General features: G+C 36.8%; 1 protein-coding gene across 3 annotated transcripts in view; it reads right to left on the bottom strand.

Annotated features, from left to right (window-relative positions):
• The window catches only part of ADAM9 (ADAM metallopeptidase domain 9), a 145,563-nt gene that overhangs the window by 92,656 nt on the left and 31,814 nt on the right, over window positions 1–21,093 (bottom strand). For all 3 annotated transcript variants that reach the window (XR_007151755.1, XM_047857113.1, XM_047857114.1), the window contains exons 5-11: window positions 17,916–17,992; window positions 16,366–16,561; window positions 15,218–15,283; window positions 12,845–12,916; window positions 11,534–11,703; window positions 6,347–6,428; window positions 5,457–5,590 (exon numbers count right to left, since the gene is read on the bottom strand). Coding sequence is in view for 2 of the 3 variants with exons in the window: in XM_047857113.1 (XP_047713069.1) it covers window positions 5,457–5,590; window positions 6,347–6,428; window positions 11,534–11,703; window positions 12,845–12,916; window positions 15,218–15,283; window positions 16,366–16,561; window positions 17,916–17,992 (797 nt within the window). In the remaining variant the exon portion in view is untranslated. The remainder of the gene's footprint in view (window positions 1–5,456; window positions 5,591–6,346; window positions 6,429–11,533; window positions 11,704–12,844; window positions 12,917–15,217; window positions 15,284–16,365; window positions 16,562–17,915; window positions 17,993–21,093) is intronic.

Consider the following 21,093-nt stretch of genomic DNA (forward strand, 5'->3'; position numbering starts at 1 on the left):
GGAGATTGTACAGACTGCATCCAATGATACATGGCCAATAAGAGGCACTGGCAGAGATAAGTTGGTACGAGAATAAGGCTGATTATTCTTATGGGTCCCACTCTATCAGGTTCACCTGATGTTGGTAGTTTCCCTCTACTTCAACTCCTAAAGGGTCAGTCTCCACAGTCCCCCAACAGCCCCCTCCTGCTATATCTTCTACATTCCTACCGGTTTGCACACTTAAGGTATCCCCCGAAAACAACTTCTTGCTGTTCTCATGGGGAAAACCATATATTACCTTATATATTTAAGATCATCTTATGTTCATGGTGAAGTTTTAATATGCAGTAAGTTTTAAAGGTAATATTCATAATACCATTTTATTCAAAATACTATATAATTACCTTAGACTTTAGGTCTCTAATACAAGATTTACTCAGGAAAGTGTTTTTATTATTTTTTTTAAATGTTTACTTACTAATTTATTTTGAGAGAGAGGGCAAATAGGGGAGGAGCAGGAAGAGGGAGGCAGAGAATCCCAAGCATGCTCTGCACTGTCAGTGCAGAGCCCAACACAGGGCTCAATCCCACGAAGGGTAAGATCATGACCTGAGCCAAAATCAAGACGCTGAACTGACTCAGTCACCCAGGCACCCCAGAAGAGTGTTTTTAAATTACCAACTCACTTAAGGGTTTTTTGTTAATAATATCTAATTTTACCACAGTGTGGCTAAAGAATGAGACCTGTTCTATTTCTGCCTTTTTTTAATTACGTAAGTCTTTTGGCAAAATACTTGGTCAATTTTTGTTGAGATTTCTAACCCTGAAATGAAGATATATGCTCTCTTTGTACAGAGTTATATTTTAATCTATTAAATCAATCATACTAATATTTATTTAAGCCTCTATAATCTTATGTTATGTTTATATAATCTGTTAATGATTAAAAAAGATGTTTTCAAATTTCCTCTAAGATATGTGCTCATTTTTCCCTTGACATGCTTTTTACATTATATATTTTAATAACACAATACAAATAATTATAATAAATGTTCATTAATGATTATATACTTCATAATTGAAAAGTGATCATTTTTGCCTTATTTTGAGCCTCTTTGTCTCAGGTATGTTTCCTAGATAAAACATTTCAATAAAGTAGTGTGAGACCTAGTTTAAGAGGCATTCCATATATATTTGTCAAAAATGTTGTATTTGGCCTTAAATTATTATATCTTACATTTTGTATTCTGTAACACCTCAACAGTATGTTCTTTAGGGCTTTTTTTTTCTATGTGGAATCCATTTTGTAAAAATTTTTTGTCCTGGGGCACCTGGATGGCTCAGTCAGTAGAGCATGTGACACTTTATCTCAGGATAATGAGTACAAGCCCCATGTTGGGTGTGGAGTCTACTTAAAAAAAAAAAAAAAGTATTCTCCTTGTGAATTGGAAATGTACATCCTGTTTTCAGTTCTTCCTTTAGACTATTATTATGACAATTTAAAATGCAGTTAGATGGGGCGTCTAGGTGGCTCAGTTGGTTAAGTGTCTGACTGCAGCTCAGGTCATGATCTTGTGGTTCATGAGTTTGAGCCACGCGTCCGTCTCTGTGCTGACAGCTCAGAGCCTGAAGCCTGCTTCTGATTCTGTGTCCCCCTCTCACTCTCTCTCTCTGCCTCTCCCCCACTTGCACTGTCTTTCTTTCTCTCTCTCAAAACTAAATAAACATTAAAAAATTTTTTTAAATAAAATAAAATGCAGTTAGACGTATTTCTTCCATTTTCTGTGATTTTATACCTCTCCCACTTATTTTTTTTTTACTACTATATTTTCTTTCAAGCTCTGTTTGTTCTGGTTGCTCCTCCACTAAATCCAATGGCCCACTGTGTTTTCAACCTCTACTCCATCTTTCTAACTTTTAATCTCTGTTCTTTCCCTCTAGAGCAATCTGGAAAGCTTATCAAAATTGACTTGCAGATCTTTTGTGAACAGGCATTAAGGAGGAGTCACCCACCCAGGGCCAAAATGAATTCCAGTGCTAGGACCAAGATAAACTCAGATCTCTTAAATCCACTGAGGAAGTCACGAGGAAATCCCAAACACTTCACCTGTTCCATTTCCTAACACATGCAGCCTGGCACCAGTCCCTGCCTTGAGTCTACCAGAACAAATCTCGTTATGTCCTTTATTTCTGTTTACATCTATCACCATAGCAAGCTGTAGCTTTCTATGTAGGCCCTTATCTCCTTCCTGTTCCTTTACTATGCACCCTGGAATTCACAGTCCATCAGCAGCAAAGACTCCGAGATCCTCAACCTCTTCTCTGAAAGGACCTTTCACTGTCAAGCTCTACTTGAAATTCAGCTATTCCCTGATTTCACAGCTTCCACTAGAACCTTTTCAAAGCACAGCAGCTTTTTCCCAGAACCCTCATACAACTAAAGATAGAATCGGTGCTCTTCCTCCAGATTGCTGCTTCTAGTCCATTCTCTCTCCCGCCTTCCCAAAATCTCCCAGCTTTGAATCTCATAAAATTAAACTGCCTGCTGTCTTTATTACTAACATCTACCAACCCCTGGGTTACTCCCTCTCATCTCCTTCTTGCTAACATTGTCACTCTAACACTATTCTTGTCTTAATTTTTGCTGAATTCAATATACAGGTAGATAATCCTATTAATCCCTTGGGCTCTTCTTGGCTTGAATTCCTCTCCTCCAATGATCTAATCCTCCACCATTAAACCCCTCATCGCCACACTTTTAATGGACATTTTACCATTACTATAATTTACAATTCAACTTTATGCATTTTATTCTCCCCAGGTACACCTTTATACTCCAGTATACCTTCAATCCCATCAGGACATCTGATTCACTGATGTTTTCCCTTTTTACTTCCCTGATCCCCTTGATGTCCTCCCTTTCCTAAACCTTATCCAGCTTAAATATCACAGTCCATCATTATAATTGCTCCTTTGCAAACAGATTTGACTTCCTTTCACCTCTCTTATTTCATTGTATTTGGCCTGACTACAACCTAGTTAACATCAACCCTCTCATGTGCCTATGCAGTTGAATGTGGCTGCACAAAACCATACAACCAGAGACTAATCTCATTTAAAATTCATGACTATGAATCTCAAGTAACCCTTTAAAACTGCCTGGGAAACATACTCTCCTCCATTTATTCTCCCATGCTACCACATGACTATTTCATACCTTCTCCTATTTCCTGAAATCCCCAACAGCTCCCCGTCAACCTTTCAGCTGATGAACCTACTTCACATTTCACTGACAAAACTAAACCACAGACTCCCACCACCACATCTATCCATCTACCAGCATCTATGTCCACTTATTCCCATTACAGATACCCTACAAGTAAGTGCTCCATTAGAACAAACCCCTCCACTTGTGCCCCCGATCCCAAACCCACTCACCCACTCAAGGTCTACTACGGCAATGCCCCCCTCTTTGTCCTAGATTACCAATTTCACCCCTCTACTAAATTAGTCCTATTAGCATACAAACCTGTTGTAATTCCTTCCATCTTGAAAAAAAGTCTATCCTGACTGTCCTCCCTTTGTATTTGGCTCTTCCCTCAGATATCTACACAGCTTACTCACTTCCTTCAAGTATTTAGTCTAACATCATCTCAAAGAAGCTTACACTGACAATACAGATTTAAAATTGCAACCTGACCTCTACCATCACCACTTTTGGCCCTCCCAATCTTCCAATCCTGCTCTATTTTATCTTCCATGACACTTATCACCTTCTAATGTTCTATATTATTGATGTATTTATTACATTACTAGTTTGTCTTCCCCCATTAAAATGTAAATTCCATGAAGGGCAAGTCTTTATCTAATTCTCGGAGATATTCCAGGTGCCTAAAACAAAGCCTAGCACATGGTCAGTGCTCAACAAATACCTGATGAGTGAATGAGTAAGTATGGGTCCATTCTTCACTACTTCTTATACCATTTTAAGTTCCACTACAGCACTGTTTCAGGGCATTCCTTTCTTAACTCTGCACGTCACTATTTTTATCTTAGTCTCCTGTCTTATTTTATTGTTGATCATTCGTTTCTTATTCTCTCAATTCATGTCTTCCTCAACTCCACTCTCAGCCAAAGCAAATACTAAATTTACTTCCTTCTCCTACAGGAAATCTTTTATAAACATATGACTTTTCTTGTGAATATAATTACTTTTTTTTATTAAGTATAGGTTTTTTTTTTCCTAAGCACTGTTCTAATTCTTCCATATCTATTTTTCAACCTAGTATTCACTCAAAAACAGATAAATTCTCCAGTAAATTCTGCTTGAGTGCTTCCCTTTCCACCCAGATTTAATTAGAATTGTACCTTCAGATCTGAAGATAAAAAGCTGGCTAAAAGCAGTTTTTATTATTCTTTCTGTGCCCCAGGAACTTGAGGGAGATAGGAAAGGAAATGAACACTTGGGGCTATGGATATTCCCCATATGAAATCTTCAGCTGTGTTTGGAAAAGATGAAGTGCTTCCACATCTAATTTTTTCTCTGGCTCAGCTTCTACTCCGCATATACATTGTGACTATTGTCCAACTGTCTGCTTAGCACTACGACCTTCTAAATTAATTAGGAAGGAACCTTGTTCCCTTATGACAAATCTGCATCAAAAGAAGCCCAACAACTCAGTGGTGTTGTTCACACTTAGACCCTCTCTTATAATTACTTTTGAACCCTCACAAAGGGAGGGGTTCTAAGATCACAGGCTTTGGACCCAGACTTTTTTACTTTAAATCCCACCTTCGCCGCTTACTCTGATGTTTCTTCATCCGTAAATAGAAATACCCACATCTCATTAGGTTGCTGAGCATTAAAGATTAATATATTTTAAGTGCTTAGAGTGGTGTCTAATACATAAGAAAAATTCCATGGAATTTTATTCCATAAATGGAATGTTTCTTCTTCTTCTTCTTCTTCTTCTTCTTCTTCTTCTTCTTCTTCCTTCTCCTCCTCTTTGTCTTGCCTCCCACCTTTATCTATAAAATTGGAAATGTCAGTAGAACTATGTCAAGATTTCCTCTACTTACAGTGACACTGCAGCACTTTCTCAAGAAGGGGTTTATGAGTAAATGCTTCATATAGTCTTTCAATCTAATCCAACCTGCACTGCATCTAACAGAAACCCTTTGCTAATTCCTAATGCAGATGTAAATTTTTCCACATTCTTATACTCTTTTGGTCTGTCAACTGGTTTACACAAGAGTATAGCTACATATTTGTGCCTACATAAATGTTTATTTCTTAAAGCTCTCTGGAATCACTTATTTACTTAAAAATAGACTTGTCATTGGTATATCATGTATTAATTTCACAGGAGCCAGGAACATTTTTTTCAGCACAGACATGAGTATATATCATAGAGTGTAAGAAACACTGATCTACAATACCACATAAAAGAAGAACAAAGAATTCAGTCACTCACGATGCTCCTGAATTCATGATGCAGCTCTTTGCTCCACAAAAACAATCTCTGCCATCATCATGATTCATTCCAAGGTTATGACCCAACTCATGAGCAACAATGGATGCAAAGGTCTCCACCGTGATTTGCCCAAACTGCCCAAACACAGGAAAAGTATTAATTAGGTTTCTGAACAAAAAGGACATGTTTTGTTTCTCAGATTATTTTTTTCCACAAGAGGAAATTTATCAGTCACTACAATGGTGACAGTCTTTATATAAATCAAGCATCTAATATCAGTCTTCATATATTTCAGTAGGAAACTGATGTGACTCAACATACTGATTATGGAGATAGATCCTTTAAGCAACAGACCAATTAGCACTAATAGATTATGTCCAATGATTTATGGGAAAACAGATTTATGGTTCTAATTTAATTTTCTTAAATGGCATCTCAACTTCCTTGTCCAGAAAGAGTGAGGAGCTGATAAACATATAATATTAGAAAACTTAATCGAGGGGCGCCTGGGTGGCGCAGTCGGTTAAGCGTCCGACTTCAGCCAGGTCACGATCTTGTGGTCCATGAGTTCAAGCCCCGCGTCAGGCTCTGGGCTGATGGCTCAGAGCCTGGAGCCTGTTTCTGATTCTGTGTCTCCCTCTCTCTCTGCCCCTCCCCCGTTCATGCTCTGTCTCTCTCTGTCCCAAAAATAAATAAACGTTGAAAAAAAAAAAAATTAAAAAAAAAAAAAAAAAAAAGAAAACTTAATCGAGTCTCTAGGGAAAAAAACACATCTACCATTTCTACCCAAAATTTTGTTTTAAGGAATAGGGGAGGAAGTAATGCAGAGAAATGCTTGACACTGTCCTAATGCAGGTGTCCAAAGTTAAATATCAAGAACAAAAACGTACCACATTAATCCCACCTGCGTGGCTCCTTGAACACACTGTTCCCACAAATGCCATTCCTGCAGTCCCACCAAAACCTTTCTTCCTAAAAGAAAACAAAAGGTTAAAGTTAGAACATATACTTGGTGGGGAAAAGGAACACACTGCTCTTATTTCTTTGGGTAAGTTTAAACTGGATTGGTAGAACCTTCAAAAACTGGAAGAAAAATGGCAAAGATAACTAACATTTTAAAATCAGAATACAGGGGCATCTGGGTGGCTCAGTTAGTTGGGTGTCTGACTTCAGCTCAGGTCATGATCTCACAGCTTGTGAGTTCAAGCCCCACATCGGGCTCTGTGCTGACAGCTCAGAGCCTGGAGCCTTCTTCGGATTCTGTGTGTGTGTGTGTGTGTGTGTGTGTGTGTGTGTGTCTACCCTCCTCCGCTCATGCTCTGTCTCTCTCTGTCTCAAAAATAAATAAACATTTAAAAAAAATTTTTTTCGAAAAAAAATCAGAATACAACTGGGGCACCTGGATGGCTCAGCTGGTTAAGCGTCCAACTTCGGATCAAGTCATGATCTCACGGTTCGTGGGTTCAAGCCCCGTGTTGGGCTCTGTGCTGACAGCTCAGAGCCTGGAGCCTGCTTCGGATTCTGTGTCTCCCTCTCTCTCTGCCCCTCCCCCACAGTGCTCTGTCTGTCTCTCAAAGGTGAATAAACGTTAAAAAAAATGTTTTTTTAATCAGAATACAATTAAGTCTTACTTCATTTTTATTATCAGAGAACGAGATTAACATCACAAATTCATTTTTTCAAACAAATGAAGATATGTTTTAGATACCAAGCCAAGTTTTTCTCTTCCCTCGAGGTGAAAAATCTTCCGAAAACGCATTACAATTATTTTTTCAAAAATTCTAATGAGGAGAGACAGGTAACACACTCAATGAATATATGTACACAAGAGGCTTCAGGGCAGGAAACACATGGAACCAAAGAACCACAGTGGCCTCCATGTGGTTCCCAATCATCCCAGACACGCTCATATCTCAGGACCAATTTTCTCCACCTGGAACTCTTTTGACCAGTATATATCCCTAACTCATTCCCTCACCCTCTTTAGGTCTTTACTCAAAAGTCTTCCCATCGCGGCCTTCCCTCACCACTCCAAACTCACTCCTCCAATACTTTTTTTTTTGACAGGTACTCAACTATTGAATAAAAAATCATAATAATAACACAATGTATTTAAGCCTTCACAAGTGCTTCACAAAAATAACATCATTCGATCCTGAAACCTTACTACATAAAAATCACTGTACCCACTGAACAGATTTAGAAACTGAGGCTCAGGGAAGTTGTATCTTTACTGTTAGGTAACTGGAGCTTGACGTAATGCTATCTGAGTCCATATCGACTGCCCTCCATAACTATACCATCCTGGCCCTTTCTTCCCTGTAAGGGAAGCAGGTAAGCAGGCTCTAATTAGAGAGAAATGCAAGAAAAGAAATGTATCTTCATGTCACCAAGAGCTGAGCCTTCAGTGCAACAAATATTGTGGCTCCTAAGTTTCTTCAAACATTTCCTAGATTCTAAGTCAGAATATGAGCTTCAATAGTTGTCACCTTAACCTTCCTGGGAGACATGCACCTACAGGAAAAAAGAGGTACTTATTCCTTCACATGATGACAGAAAATCAGAAACCAAGAGAGTGTGTTGTATGTCTGGGTCCATCATCACAAATTTACATATGACAGAGGTCACATGACATGCCCAAGCTCACAAAGGTTCTTTCTGTACCAGTCTTCACAAACAAGCCAAGGTAGGCAACTCCTTCCAGTGATAAAGGCAGATGCCAGCACCTTGGCTTTCAGTGGCTAAAACAAAGGCAAGGAGATGGAGAATTCAGCCTCATGCATCAGCTCAGGCAGTGCCACTCAAACTAGGGGAAAGGAACAGTAATTTTTTCTTTAATTTCCAATTCATTGCAGACCAGTACTTCATTTTGCCACTTTTTTACTTGAACTATCACTGACATATTAGTTTCAGGGCTACAGCACAGTGACTGAATAATTATATACATTATGAAATGCTCACCACCGTAAGTGTAGTTACACGCTTCCAATACTTTTACTTCTACCTTCCCTGCTTTATTTTTCCTCCTTACCACTTACTAGCATTTAATACATTATACACACTCATTTATCTCATTTATGGCCAATCTCCATCACCAGAATATGGACTCCATGAAAGCAAGAACTTTGTCTGGACAAAAACAATAAAACTGTATTATTTTCCTTACAGAAAAGTCTAGAAAGTGTAAATTAACCCACATTAACAGGAAAAAGATTAGCGGTTGCCTGGGGAGGGAACGTTTTTGGAGGGGAAAGGAGATTGGATTACAAAGGGGCCAAGGAGACTTTTAGAGGGACTGGATGTTTATTATCTTGATCATGGTGACAGTTAAGTGGTTATATACATATGTCAAAATTCATCAAAATGTACACTTTAAATATGTGCAGTTTAATCTTCATCAGTTTTACCTCAATAAAACTGCTTAAAAATTTAAAACAGTTTGGGGCACCTGGGTGGCTCAGTCAGTTACGTATCCAACTCTTGATTTCGCCTCAGGTCATGATCTCACAGTTTGTGAGTTTGAGCCCCATATCAGGCTATGTGCTGACAGCATGGAGCCTGCTTGGGATTGTCTCTCCTTCTCGCTCTGCCCCTCCTCTGCTTGCTCCTTATCTCTCAAAATAAATTTAAAATGTTAAAAAAAATTGTTAACATTTTAAAAATAGAGAATTTTTGCCTACTTTATTCATTGCTATCCCCAGTGCCTAGCGTATACACCTATAAATATATTATAAATGAACGAATATATCTTTCTCTGGAGCATCTGACCGGCAAGGAGAAGAGGACCAGAGATACTGACATAAAGAGATGGCCAAGGAAAACACTTTAGCCAGATCACCTCTACTTAATGCCATAGTGTCCAAGCCCCACTCATGTACTCAGTGCTTCCAAAAGGCTCTTTAGTATCCCATTCTTAACCAAAAACACAACCAGAAGTCATCAAACATTTGGGAAATGCCTCTAACATTACAGATGGATACCAGATAGAGAAGAAAAGATACCTTGGTAGGTTTGGTTGGGCAAGGTATGGAGAATGTGCTGGAGGCCTGTTCTTTCTGGCCCTTTGTGAATTAGAAGGCATGCTCACTGCCAGGATTCTTGCAAGTGCCATATTACTAAAAATTAATAAAAAGGTCACGACCCAGGCTTTGTGAGTATAGGGCTATAAAAAATTATTTTGGCATTTTCAGTGCCTTGCTCTAAATTAACTCCCATAACAAAAAAAGAAATCAAAGGAAATTTCTCCTTGGAAAAAATTATGAGTTTTAGGTACTCTCGACACCGAAGGAGGCAAAAATATATAAATTAGAACATTTTTCTGCAAGAAGCCAGCCTATCAAGTTAGAAAACGTTTTTTAGGAGGTTGTGGGAAATAAAGAGGAATAAAAGCTTTATTATTTTGCCGGGCAAAGGATGCTACAGCAGGCTAAGGCCTTCAAAACTGCAAGCCCTCAAGCCAGAAAACTTAAAAAAAAATTTTTTAATGTTTATTCATTTTTTTGAGAGAGAGAGAGAAAGAGAAAGACAGGGAGGGAGAGAGAGGGGGAGAGAGAGAAAGAGAGAGAGAGAGAGAGAGAGAGAGAGAGAGTGCGCGCAGTGGAGAGGGAGACACAGAAACCAAAGAAGGCTCTAGGCTCTGAGCTAACAGCACAGAGCCCAATGCAGGGCTCAAATCCATGAACTGTAAGATCATGACCTGAGCCGAAGTTGGACACTTAACCAACTGAGCTGTCCAGGCGCCCCTCAAGTCAGATAACTTTTAAGAAGGATGAAATGTTTTAAATAGTTTTAATTTTTTTTAACATTTATTTATTTTTGAGAGACAGAGAAAGACAGAGCATGAGCAGGGGAAGAACAGAAAGAGAGGGAGACACAGAATCCGAAGCAGGCTCCAGGCTCTGAGCTGTCAGCACAGAACCCAATGTGGGGCTTGAACTCACGAACCATGAGATCATGACCTGAGCTGAAGTCAGACGCTACCCGACTGAGCCACCCAGGCATCCCTTAAATAGTTTTAAATGAGGGTTTTGCTGTAAGTTTTGGAATGTGTTTGTATTAAGTGAGTTATATAAGTTTAAGTTTTATTATGGTACCATGAAGATGCTGTGTAAAAGAAGAAAATTTTTAAAACATGTATCAGTAATATCTCAAAGAGAGCAAAAAAATTATTATATCCATGAAATCAGTACTTCATTATATAAAAAAATTAAAAGGAACAAAAAGATCTACTGAACATTAAAAATAAGATAGCATAAATTTAAAAAACCCAATAGAAAGCTTAGAAGAGAACAAAGAATAAACATAAAGAGGATCAAATCATCTATAAAATAATTTGAAAACAATTCTTAAAATTGCAGGACATGAGTTTCAAGACTGAAATGACCCACTAAGAACACAGCAGGATGAGCGATAAAAGACCTACACCGAAGCATATCATCAGGAAAATTCAGAAGCCTGGGAACCAAGAGAAGAGCCTACAAGTTTCCAGAGAAGGAGGAAAACAAACCTATAAACAAAGGATCCGTTATCAGAATGGGTTAAGGCTTCTCAACAGTGATACTGGAAGTCAAAAGACAAGAGCCATGCCTTCAAAATTCTCAAGGAAAAAGATTGCATGCCTAGCATTTTACACACAGCCAAAGAATCAAAAAGTTACAAGGCAAACTGTAAAGCACACCGTGGAAAGACTGAGTTACTCAGGCTCTGGGATGATACGAGGTCACATTGATGTAATTCTTAAATTCTCTTCTGAGACGGTAAACACATTTTCTGACATGTAAAAAGCCAAAAGTTTTTTCTTTCCATATATCCTTTCATACGAAGAAACTAAAAAACATGCCACACCAAAGTGAAAGAGTAAATCCAAGAAAGAGGAATGACATGGGACAAAGGTGACAGGGAATCCAACACAGAAGAGAAGTCTCATTATCTTAGTGTAACTTGTGAGGTGTCATACAAAGTTCTCCTTATGCAAATGAACACTCAAAAACCTTAAGAAAACATGATTCTAATAGAAAAAGATAAGCAAAAGCTATTCTGACCATTTCATTAATAGTACTTTTTTAAAAATCACTTACAGAACTAGCTGTGCACTGTCGTGTCTCCGACGTGTTATGAGAAACTTTTCCCGCCACTGTACAAAGTTCCCCAACACATCACCAGCACCTCCAATTATGTTGATCAGGTTTCCATTTGTCCAAATCTCCAGCCCAACTAACACAATTCGAATATTCAACATAATATACATCTAGAAAGAAAACAGAAGTGAAAGTATATAAAATATATTAAAGAATATGAGACTATCTTTAAACTTATGATGAAACAACACAACTACTTAAAAACATTTCCTTCAGTATAATGAGATTCTAATCTCTCAAGGGTCTCGGTTTCCCCATTCATAAAATAAAAGTAACAGAAGTTCAAAATCCTTTTTTATCTTCCATTCCAAAATCTGACAAACTGAAATTTTTAAGTTTTTGGTAAATTTGGTTTCCAAATTGCCCTCAACTAATGCAAGTCTATTTATAGTCTGTATGTTATCTCACTTAATGTAAATATTCATACACTTCACTACAGGACTATCAATGAGTCTGATAACAAAGTGCTACCACAAGATCCTGTTAGAGGTGTTATGCAATACATGGTGAACCATATTACCTTTCTAAGTTTTTATCTAAAATTCTAATTACACACACCCCAAAGATTTCAGATAATGCACTAAGGAACCCATTTTTATTTTATAGAGATACTGTGAGGAATAAAGAACAATAAATATAAAGCACTTGTCTCATATTATAAATACTCAATAGAACACTATTGTCCTCATCATTATTATTAAGTGTGATATTCACATCAGGGAAAAAACCTTATAGGTGAAATGATCTTATAAGAACATGTATCTAATTCTTCAGTATCTCTCAATGGGTGAACGTACTCCAAAGTCTCAAACCAAATTTCTCTCCTTCCCTCCTTCCCTCTTGCCCTCCCTACTGCATTCTCTCTCTCTCTCTCTCCCTCTCTCTCTCTCTCCCCCCCCCCCCACCTTCTCTCTCTTTCTCTCTCTCACACACACACACAGAGTCATATCATGATTTCAGAGAAGGAGGCAGCCTTAATCAAAATAAGATTGAGTACAAATTCAAAGATCTTTTCATAAATGCCAAAGTACCTTAGCCTATCTACCCTGAGGATAAAATAGATCCTAATATGAAAGAAATCTCTTGCTTGTCTCCAAGTCTTTGTACAATCATACATTCCTTTCAAACATAAAAAATGTTACAAAACAATCTAGAAAGCAAACCCCTGAAATGAGACAATTTTTTAATTCTGCTCTGAAACTGTGAAAAGACAGGCTAGAATAATCCCAGTGAATAGAAAACACAACTTACGCTATCCAAGTAGTTTGCTAAACGGATCATCTCTTCTCTCACCGCAGTCTGATTTCTTCCCATCATGTCATACTGAAAAGCAAGAAAGGAAAATCATTTTCACCAAGTAAGTTATGAAAAAATTTCTATAATCTGTTACAAAGAAGATAAGAATCCCAAATATTTCCTCTGAACTAAAAATGGAGGCATTTAGACATTCACCTGCATTTTAAATTAATAAATCTAAGGGATACATTTTAGTGTTAAATACAAATAAAAGAAAAACAGGTTCAAGTGTGAAATAAGTAACAAGACTTACTATTACTGAAGTCTTTATTCACTCCAAATTAGCATAATTTTAAAATGAATTTTCTCTTTAATGTCCCTTTTACTCATTTCAATGCAAAAATGGTTTCCAAACTAAATTTTATAAAGGTAGTGTTTAAAACAATCAAAATGCAGGAAGCCTGGGTGGCTTAGTCAGTTTAGTATCTGACTCTTGATTTTGGCACAGGTCATGGGATCAAGCCTCACATCGGGCTCCACACTGAGTATGGAGCCTGCTCAAGATTCTCTTGCTCTACCTCTGCTCCTCTCCCCTACTCAAACTCAGGCTCTCTCTCTATGAAATGAAATGAAATGAAAAAAATAAAATGAAATACATAAAAAATAAAACAATCAAAATGCACAGATAAAGGAATAAAAACAATTTAACAGATTTTCTGACCTTTTTTTCCCTTAGGCTAAAGACATTATCAGTAAATAACTTCTAAACTCTGGGCTAAATTAATAATGAGAGATTAACCAATGTTTATCAATAGAGACATTACATGTAGACAAAATAGATATTTAAAAGTTTAACCATATTAAAACAAACAGGTGATATGACCTATTCTTTTCTTCAAGACCTGGCTAAATCCAAATGTCTTTTTTGTTTGTAAGTTTCATTTATTCATTTTGGGAGAGACAGAGTCAGCATGAGTGGGGGAGGGGCAGAGAGAGAGGGAGAGAGAATTCCAAGCAGGCTCCATGTTGTCAGTGCAGAGGCCAACACGGGGCTCGAACCCACAAACCATAAGATCATGACCTGAGCCAAACCAAGAGTTGGATGCTTAACCGACTGAGCCACTCAGTCGCCCCAATTCAAATGTCTATTTTAACATTATTTTAATATGACCAACTAAATAACAAAAATAAAATTTTAAAAGAATGTATGGTTTAGTTCTAAGATAAGAGCATTAATATCAGAATATATCAGATCTTACCAGTTGGGCATTTTACCATGATTCTCCTAAACAAACAAAAAATCTAATATATCTGACAAGGTTTGATTTAAATGGAACCATTCTTATTTTGAACCAGTTTCCAGCAGTACATAACAAATCTATCTGGAATGAGTAATAAATAAAAACATCTCAAATCTCTATTTTTGTCACTTGTCCAAACATTCTCCAGAAACTTTTTATCCATTATCTGGTGCAAAGTTCATGCTTCGTCATACTCCCTGTGCTTTTTCCGTCTACCACTTGAGGGTTAGGAACTTATAATGAACAAATCTGAATACATTTCTATCTATTAATAAACACAGCTTATTTATTTCCAACCTACACACAATAAGAGGTTTTTCTTAAACCATAAAAATCCTCTAAACTGTCTCTGCAGCTTACAGGAAGGAAACTGCTAATATTGCTAAGTTTCTACAAACAACCTTTTCACACAAACAACAAAGCTGACAGTAAAAGTCAGACAAAACATTTAAAATAATCTATATGTTAAATTAAACAGCAGCTATATCTAAAACTGATAATCCTGTAAATGCTGAAATAGACCTATTATTTAGTTAAGTTAAGCACAATTCTTAAATATCAATAAGGAAAATCCCTGGTGTTATCCTGAACACAGAAATTAATAGTAAATACTAAGATCAAGTACTCTCCTCGATTCCCTTCTAAAGCATGCCATGACTTGGAAGTTTTCCGTCTCTTAAAGGGAAGTACAGGTTAGCTGAAATTCTAAAAAGCAAAGCAATTTTATTAGGCAACAAAGTAGTATCTGATTAACTGGTTTTTCAACACAATCCTTTAAAGTCATCTGAAAAGGTGACACTAACTAAAAGGCAGTACAGTTACACTTAAGAAATTAAGCAAATCACCCAAAAGAACAAAGCAGGGGAAATCACCAGTAAAAAATAGTTAGATGTACTCTCATTCACTACATTTGGCTTCTGGGGGGATTATGAATATCAAGCATGTTTAAAGGACAAAAGTCATTCTAGTTTTAAATTACATTTAAGAAAAATCAACACAAATATATCACATTTTATGTTTCTTTCATGGGATGCTCACTTCTCATCTGCTTTTCATGAAAAAGAAGAAAAACTGTCACCAATCCTACCCTTTCCTTGTCTACGACAATGAACAGCTCCACATAGCGGGTCTGTGGCAGGATAGCTCTTCTTCTCTGTCAAAAACACAAACATCATAAAGGCAAAAAACAAACAAACAAAAAGTTATAACACTACATGATTTTTATATATAGTGGTCTTACCCTAATCTCTAGTCCCTTAAAACATCATACGATTAGTTTACTTCACACAGATCATTAAAGCCAAAAACGTGTTGCTGTTGTTTTAAGTGGTAACTGCTCTCTGTACTAATCTCAGAAAAATCCTAGGTAAAGATAATATGAGGTATTCAGGTTTCCAAGGAGAATTACTGATTTTCTAATATTGAAATTATACACACTCACACACACTTTAATGGGAAACCCCATTACTGTGTTAAGAGTGGAAAAAAGAAATATAATAATTATAATATTATAAGAATATAAGAACCCAGAGCAGAAGTAAGGACAAGGTTGCCACTTCAAAAAGTGACTAATTCTGTGATTTTCAGAAATTCCTATGTAGTGCAGAATTGGGCAAAAACTTGAATGTTTTCCAATGATTAAAGCTAAAAAGAGTGGACGGCTGAAGAGGCAATGAAAACAATGCCATAAACTGGCACATGCCCTTTCCCAACCCAGCAGCACCATGACACATATAGAAAGGCACAGACAACTGTAGCTGACCTATTCCTAGAAATACTTGGGTCAGCGAGACCCTTGCCAAGAGTAAGCAGTGAATTCTAGTGAAGACTCAAAACTGGGATACAAGTGTCCCTGCAAGACCTCTGAAATAAGTCATAATGCCCGATCTCTCTCTGTTTCTTCAATCCAGCACTCAAGAATACCCATTCTGTTTGTGTAAAAGGTATCTAAATAAACTGCTCTCTGAAAGACAGTGTAATGGACTATAATGCAGCAGTGGTAAAAAATACGTATATAAGTATCGTTTAAGATCTAAGCCCTAATTTCTAAAACACATAGAAGCTTGACTATGTTCGACTTGGTGGAAGGAACTGCATCTTTTTATTCCCCAGTAGCTACCACAACATCTGGCACATAGTTGGCAAAAACAAAACAATAATAAGTATTGGTGTGATGCAAAAATACATGATTTTTTAACACTTTAGTCTGGGCCATGAAGAAACATATTTCCTTACTCGAAGTAGCTGAGTAATCCTAGGAGGCTCTTCTTCTTCATAGTCTGTGGTTTCTTTCTCTATATCCTTGTTGGAAACCCCACATTTCAGAGGCTCTTTGTGGACATGATCCATTCGATAAAAGATGTGCTCAAAACGAGAGCTATTTTGTAGGGGTTCGATCCCGTAACTCACATTCTCTATATGTAGCATTCCTCTAAGTGTCGCATTACACGTACACAATTTTTAAGAATGAAGAAAATAATACACAGGAAAAGAAATTAGAAAACACGAAATCAAGTCCCAGTGCTTAACATGTTTAAGAAAAGAACAGCCCAACAGTCTGTGGATGACAAGAGAAGCAATGAAAATAATGCCATAAGCTCAAATGAGTTAATGAAAATACACTAGAAGAGGCACATGCCTCTCTCAACCCAGCAGCACCATGACACATGTACAAAGGCACAGTGCCCACAACTGTAGTTGACGTATTCCTAGAAGCATTTTGGTCAAAGGGACCCCTGTCAAGAGTAAGCAGGGAATTCTAGTGAAGACTCAAACAGGGAGTCAGAAGAACATCTGAAATAAAGTCCTAATGCCCAATCTCTCTGTTTTTCCAATCTCAGACTGTTGGTTTGTTTCTCTATACCATGCTACCTAGAGAAAAATACTAGGTTTTAGAATCACGCAGACCTAAATATAAAGCTCAAGACTGCTAGTTACTAACATCACTCCCCTGAAAGTCAGTTATCTCTCCAAGTGACTGCTGTATAATGGAAGGCAATACAGAGGAGTGGCTAGAAGTATGGAGTCTGGAGCCAAAGAACCAGAGTTTGAATCCCAAAAGTTTCCTACTAGCTACGGGATTTAACACCTCTTCTTTATGTTCCTACTAGCAATGATTTAACACCTCTTCTCTATGTTACATTCTACGTGGGGCTGTTCTGGAAATGAAATTATTTAATAAGTGTGAAATACTTAGCACATTGCCTGGCACACAGTAAGTGTAAGTGTTATTACTTAAATGGAGATAATTATAGCCATTTATACAGCTGGTTTGAGAATTAAAAGTAATATTAGTTCAATCAATCATGTAATCAACCAAACAGCACAGCATCATATTGCCAGGCCCTCCACAAATGTAATTTTAATATTATTATCACTTTACTTCATATGTGATACAATTTCTCTAAATCCCAGTTTGCTTAATCACCGAAATATGGAGATAATGAGCCCCTTTTCGCAGGCATTGTGAGACTTAAATGAAATGTAGGTGAAAATTGTGTAAACATAAAGTACTACACAGACTTAAAGTATGTTTTTTTAATAGCAAAAATTACTTAGCAATCTCAAAACAACGAAATTTTCTCTTTGGATATTGAAACTCACCACTGTAATATTTTCTTAAATAAACATGCCAAGAATGATATCTGATACATAGCTCTAAAGACCTTCAGCAATACCAAAGTAAATCTAATATTGTTAATTCCCCCAAATGACTTGATTTGGAAACAGAGATAGGGAAAGGGGTAAGAAATAGAAGGAAAAAAATGATAAAGAAAATTCCTTACCTGAGTCCAAAACAGTCGCTCAGAGCAATGGATGAATTATAAACTCCCTCCACATAGCCCCGATAATGACAATGATTCTAAATGATAAAAACTGTATTATCTTCAAATACTGTTACATTGCTAAAATCATCACAGAAATTATAGAGCTAATAAAATTATTTCAGGTCAGTAAATTTTGTTCATATCACTGGCATCTTATTACATGGCATTCTTCGGATTATCTTCAGATTATCTACTGCCCTCCTATACAAGGATACAAATATTTAGGCAGATTTCCAGAGGATACTAAGCACAAAGAGCTCTATCCCAATAACCATTAAGCCTAGAAGCAGAACAAGACACCATTATATCATGTTTAACATTTTTTTTAATGCTTATTTTTGAGAGAGAGAGAGAGAGAGAGAGAGAGAGTACGAGCAGGGGAGGGGCTGAGACAGAGACACACAGAATCCAAAGCAGGCTCCAAGCTCAGAGCTGTCAGCACAGCTCGAGGCTCGAACTCACAAACTACAAGATCATGACCTGAGCTGAAGTCAGACACTTAACTGACTGAGCCACCCAGGTGCCCCATATCATATCTAACATTTTAGATCACAGTCAATCCAAGAAGCAATAGCAGCCACATGACACCTAATACAGAAGGGGACCTTGTGACAAGCCAATGATGCCAAGGCGGGAAAAAAATCAGTATGTGGTAAAAAAGTAATTTTGACCAGATGATTTTTTCTTCTTAACTATATATTGATTATATTATTAGTAGTTTTACATTTAGCCATCTTAAAAAAACTAAAGAGCCTTTATCATTAATTTTGAGGAAGAAATTGGCCAGTGGAAACACAAGCATAATATCACTTACTAATATCAGATTTTTTTACTGCATGATGAGATCTTGTCCTCTTTAAAACAATTTCAAAGCACAAAAAAAAAAAAAAAAAAAGGCTAAGGTGGGTGGGGGAGGTGGTTGTTAGGCAACATTAAGATGTATCACAAGGCCTTAATATTTAAAACAGTACAGGGGCGCCTGAGTGGCTCAGTCGACTGAACGTCAGACTTCGGCTCAGGTCATGATCTCACGGCTCGTGAGTTCAAGCCCTGCATTGGGCTCTGTGCTGACAGCTCAGAGCCTGGAGCCTGCTTCAAATTCTGTGTCTCCCTCTCTCTCTGCCCCTCCCCTGCTCTCTCTCTCTCTCAAAAATAAACGTCAAAAAAAAATTAAAAAAAAAAAAAACAGTACAGTACTGGTGGTGCATTGGGATAACAACCAGTGGAACAGAATTTGGGGACTTGAAATAGACCAAGTACACATGGAACTTTTTGTGATAAAAGTGGCATCTCAAATCAATGCGGCAAGGATGCACCTTTAAGTAAATGGTGCTCAGTCCACTTAGACATTTATAAAAGGATAAAATTAGATCGGTACCTCACACCATGCATAGGAATAAAATCTTAATGAATCAAGAGTCTGAACATTAAAAATAAAATCATATATAAAAACCAAAAGAAAACATGAGTGAATTCTTCTCTAACCTGGATATAGAGAAAGGCTATTACTTGAAATATAGATGCAATAAAAGAAAAAACTGATAATTTTTACTACATAAAAAGTTTTTCAAGCTTCTATATGGCAAGAAACACCAAAAAACAAAGTCAAAACACAATACACAAACTGGGAAAAAATATTTGTAACTTGTATCAGAGATACAGTAGCTACAAAGAACTCTTAAATATCAAAGAGGAAAGATTAAAAACCCAACAGAAGAGAGGAAGAAGTAAAACTGTCACTATTTGCACATGACATGATATTATATATAGAAAACCCTAAGGTCCCCACCAAAAAACTGTTAGAACTAATAAATGATTTCAGTAAAGTTGCAGGAAACAAAATCAATATAAAGAAATCTGTTGTGGTTCTATCCACTGATAATGAACTAGCAGAAGGAAAAATTAAGAAAACGATCCCATATCCATCAAAAAGAATAAAGTACCTAGATACAAATTTAATTAAGGAGGAAGGTCCTGTACACAGAAAATGGTAAGATATTAATGAAAGAAATTGAAGATACAAATAAACAGAAAGATAATCCATGACCACAGATTGGAAGAATTAATATTGTCAAAATGTCCAAACTACTCAAAACAATCTTACAGATTCACTGCAATTCTTATCAAAATTCCAATGGCATTTTTTACAGAAATGAAACAAATAATCCTAAGATTTGTCTGGGACCACAAAAAAACACCAAATAGAATAAAGACACTCCTTCCTCTTCTTGAGAAAGAAGAACAAAGCTAGAAGCATCATGCTCCTTAATTTCAAACTATATTACAAAGCTATAGGAATCAAAACAGTATGGTGTTGGCATAAAAACAGACACACAGATCAATGGAACAGAGAGCCCAGAAATAAACCCATACATATATGATCAATTAATTTCTGACAAGGGAGCCAAGAATATACCAATCTCTTCAATAAATGGTCCTTCAGAGGAGCACCTTGGTGGCTCAGTTGGTTAAGTTGTGAAGACCATCACGACTTCAGCTGAGGTCATAGTCTCACAGTTTTTGAGTTCGAGCCCACATCGGACTCTGTGCTGACAGCTCAGAGCCTAGAGTCTGTTTCAGATTCTGTCTCCCCATCTCTTTGCCCCTCCCATGCTCATGTTCTGTCTCTCTCTGTTTCTCAATAATAAATAAATGTTAAAAATAAAATAAAATAAAATAAAAAATAAAATAAAAATAAAAATAAAAATTTTTTATGGTCCTGGGAAAACTGGAGAGCTACATACAAAAGAATGAAACCGGACCACTATCTTACACCATACATAAAAATTAACTCAAAATTAGATTAAAGACAGCATAGTGACTACAGTTAACAATGCTGTAGTGTATAATTGAAAGTTGCTAAGGGAATAAATCTTAAAAAGTTCTCACTACAAACACAAAAAAATTTTTAACTATTATCGTAACAGATATTAACAAGACTTACAGTGGTGATCATTTCACAATGTATACAAATATCAAATCATTATGTTGTACACCTGAAACTAAGGCAGTAAAATATATGTCAATTATACCGCAATTTAAAAAACAAAATCTTAGAGGGACAACAGCAAAAGAAAACCCAGTGGAAAATTGGGCAAAAGACATAAACAGACAATTCACAAAAGAACATAAAAAT

Source organism: Prionailurus viverrinus, chromosome B1, assembly GCF_022837055.1.
Source record: "Prionailurus viverrinus isolate Anna chromosome B1, UM_Priviv_1.0, whole genome shotgun sequence".
In the NCBI taxonomy this organism is placed as follows: Eukaryota; Metazoa; Chordata; class Mammalia; order Carnivora; family Felidae; genus Prionailurus; species Prionailurus viverrinus.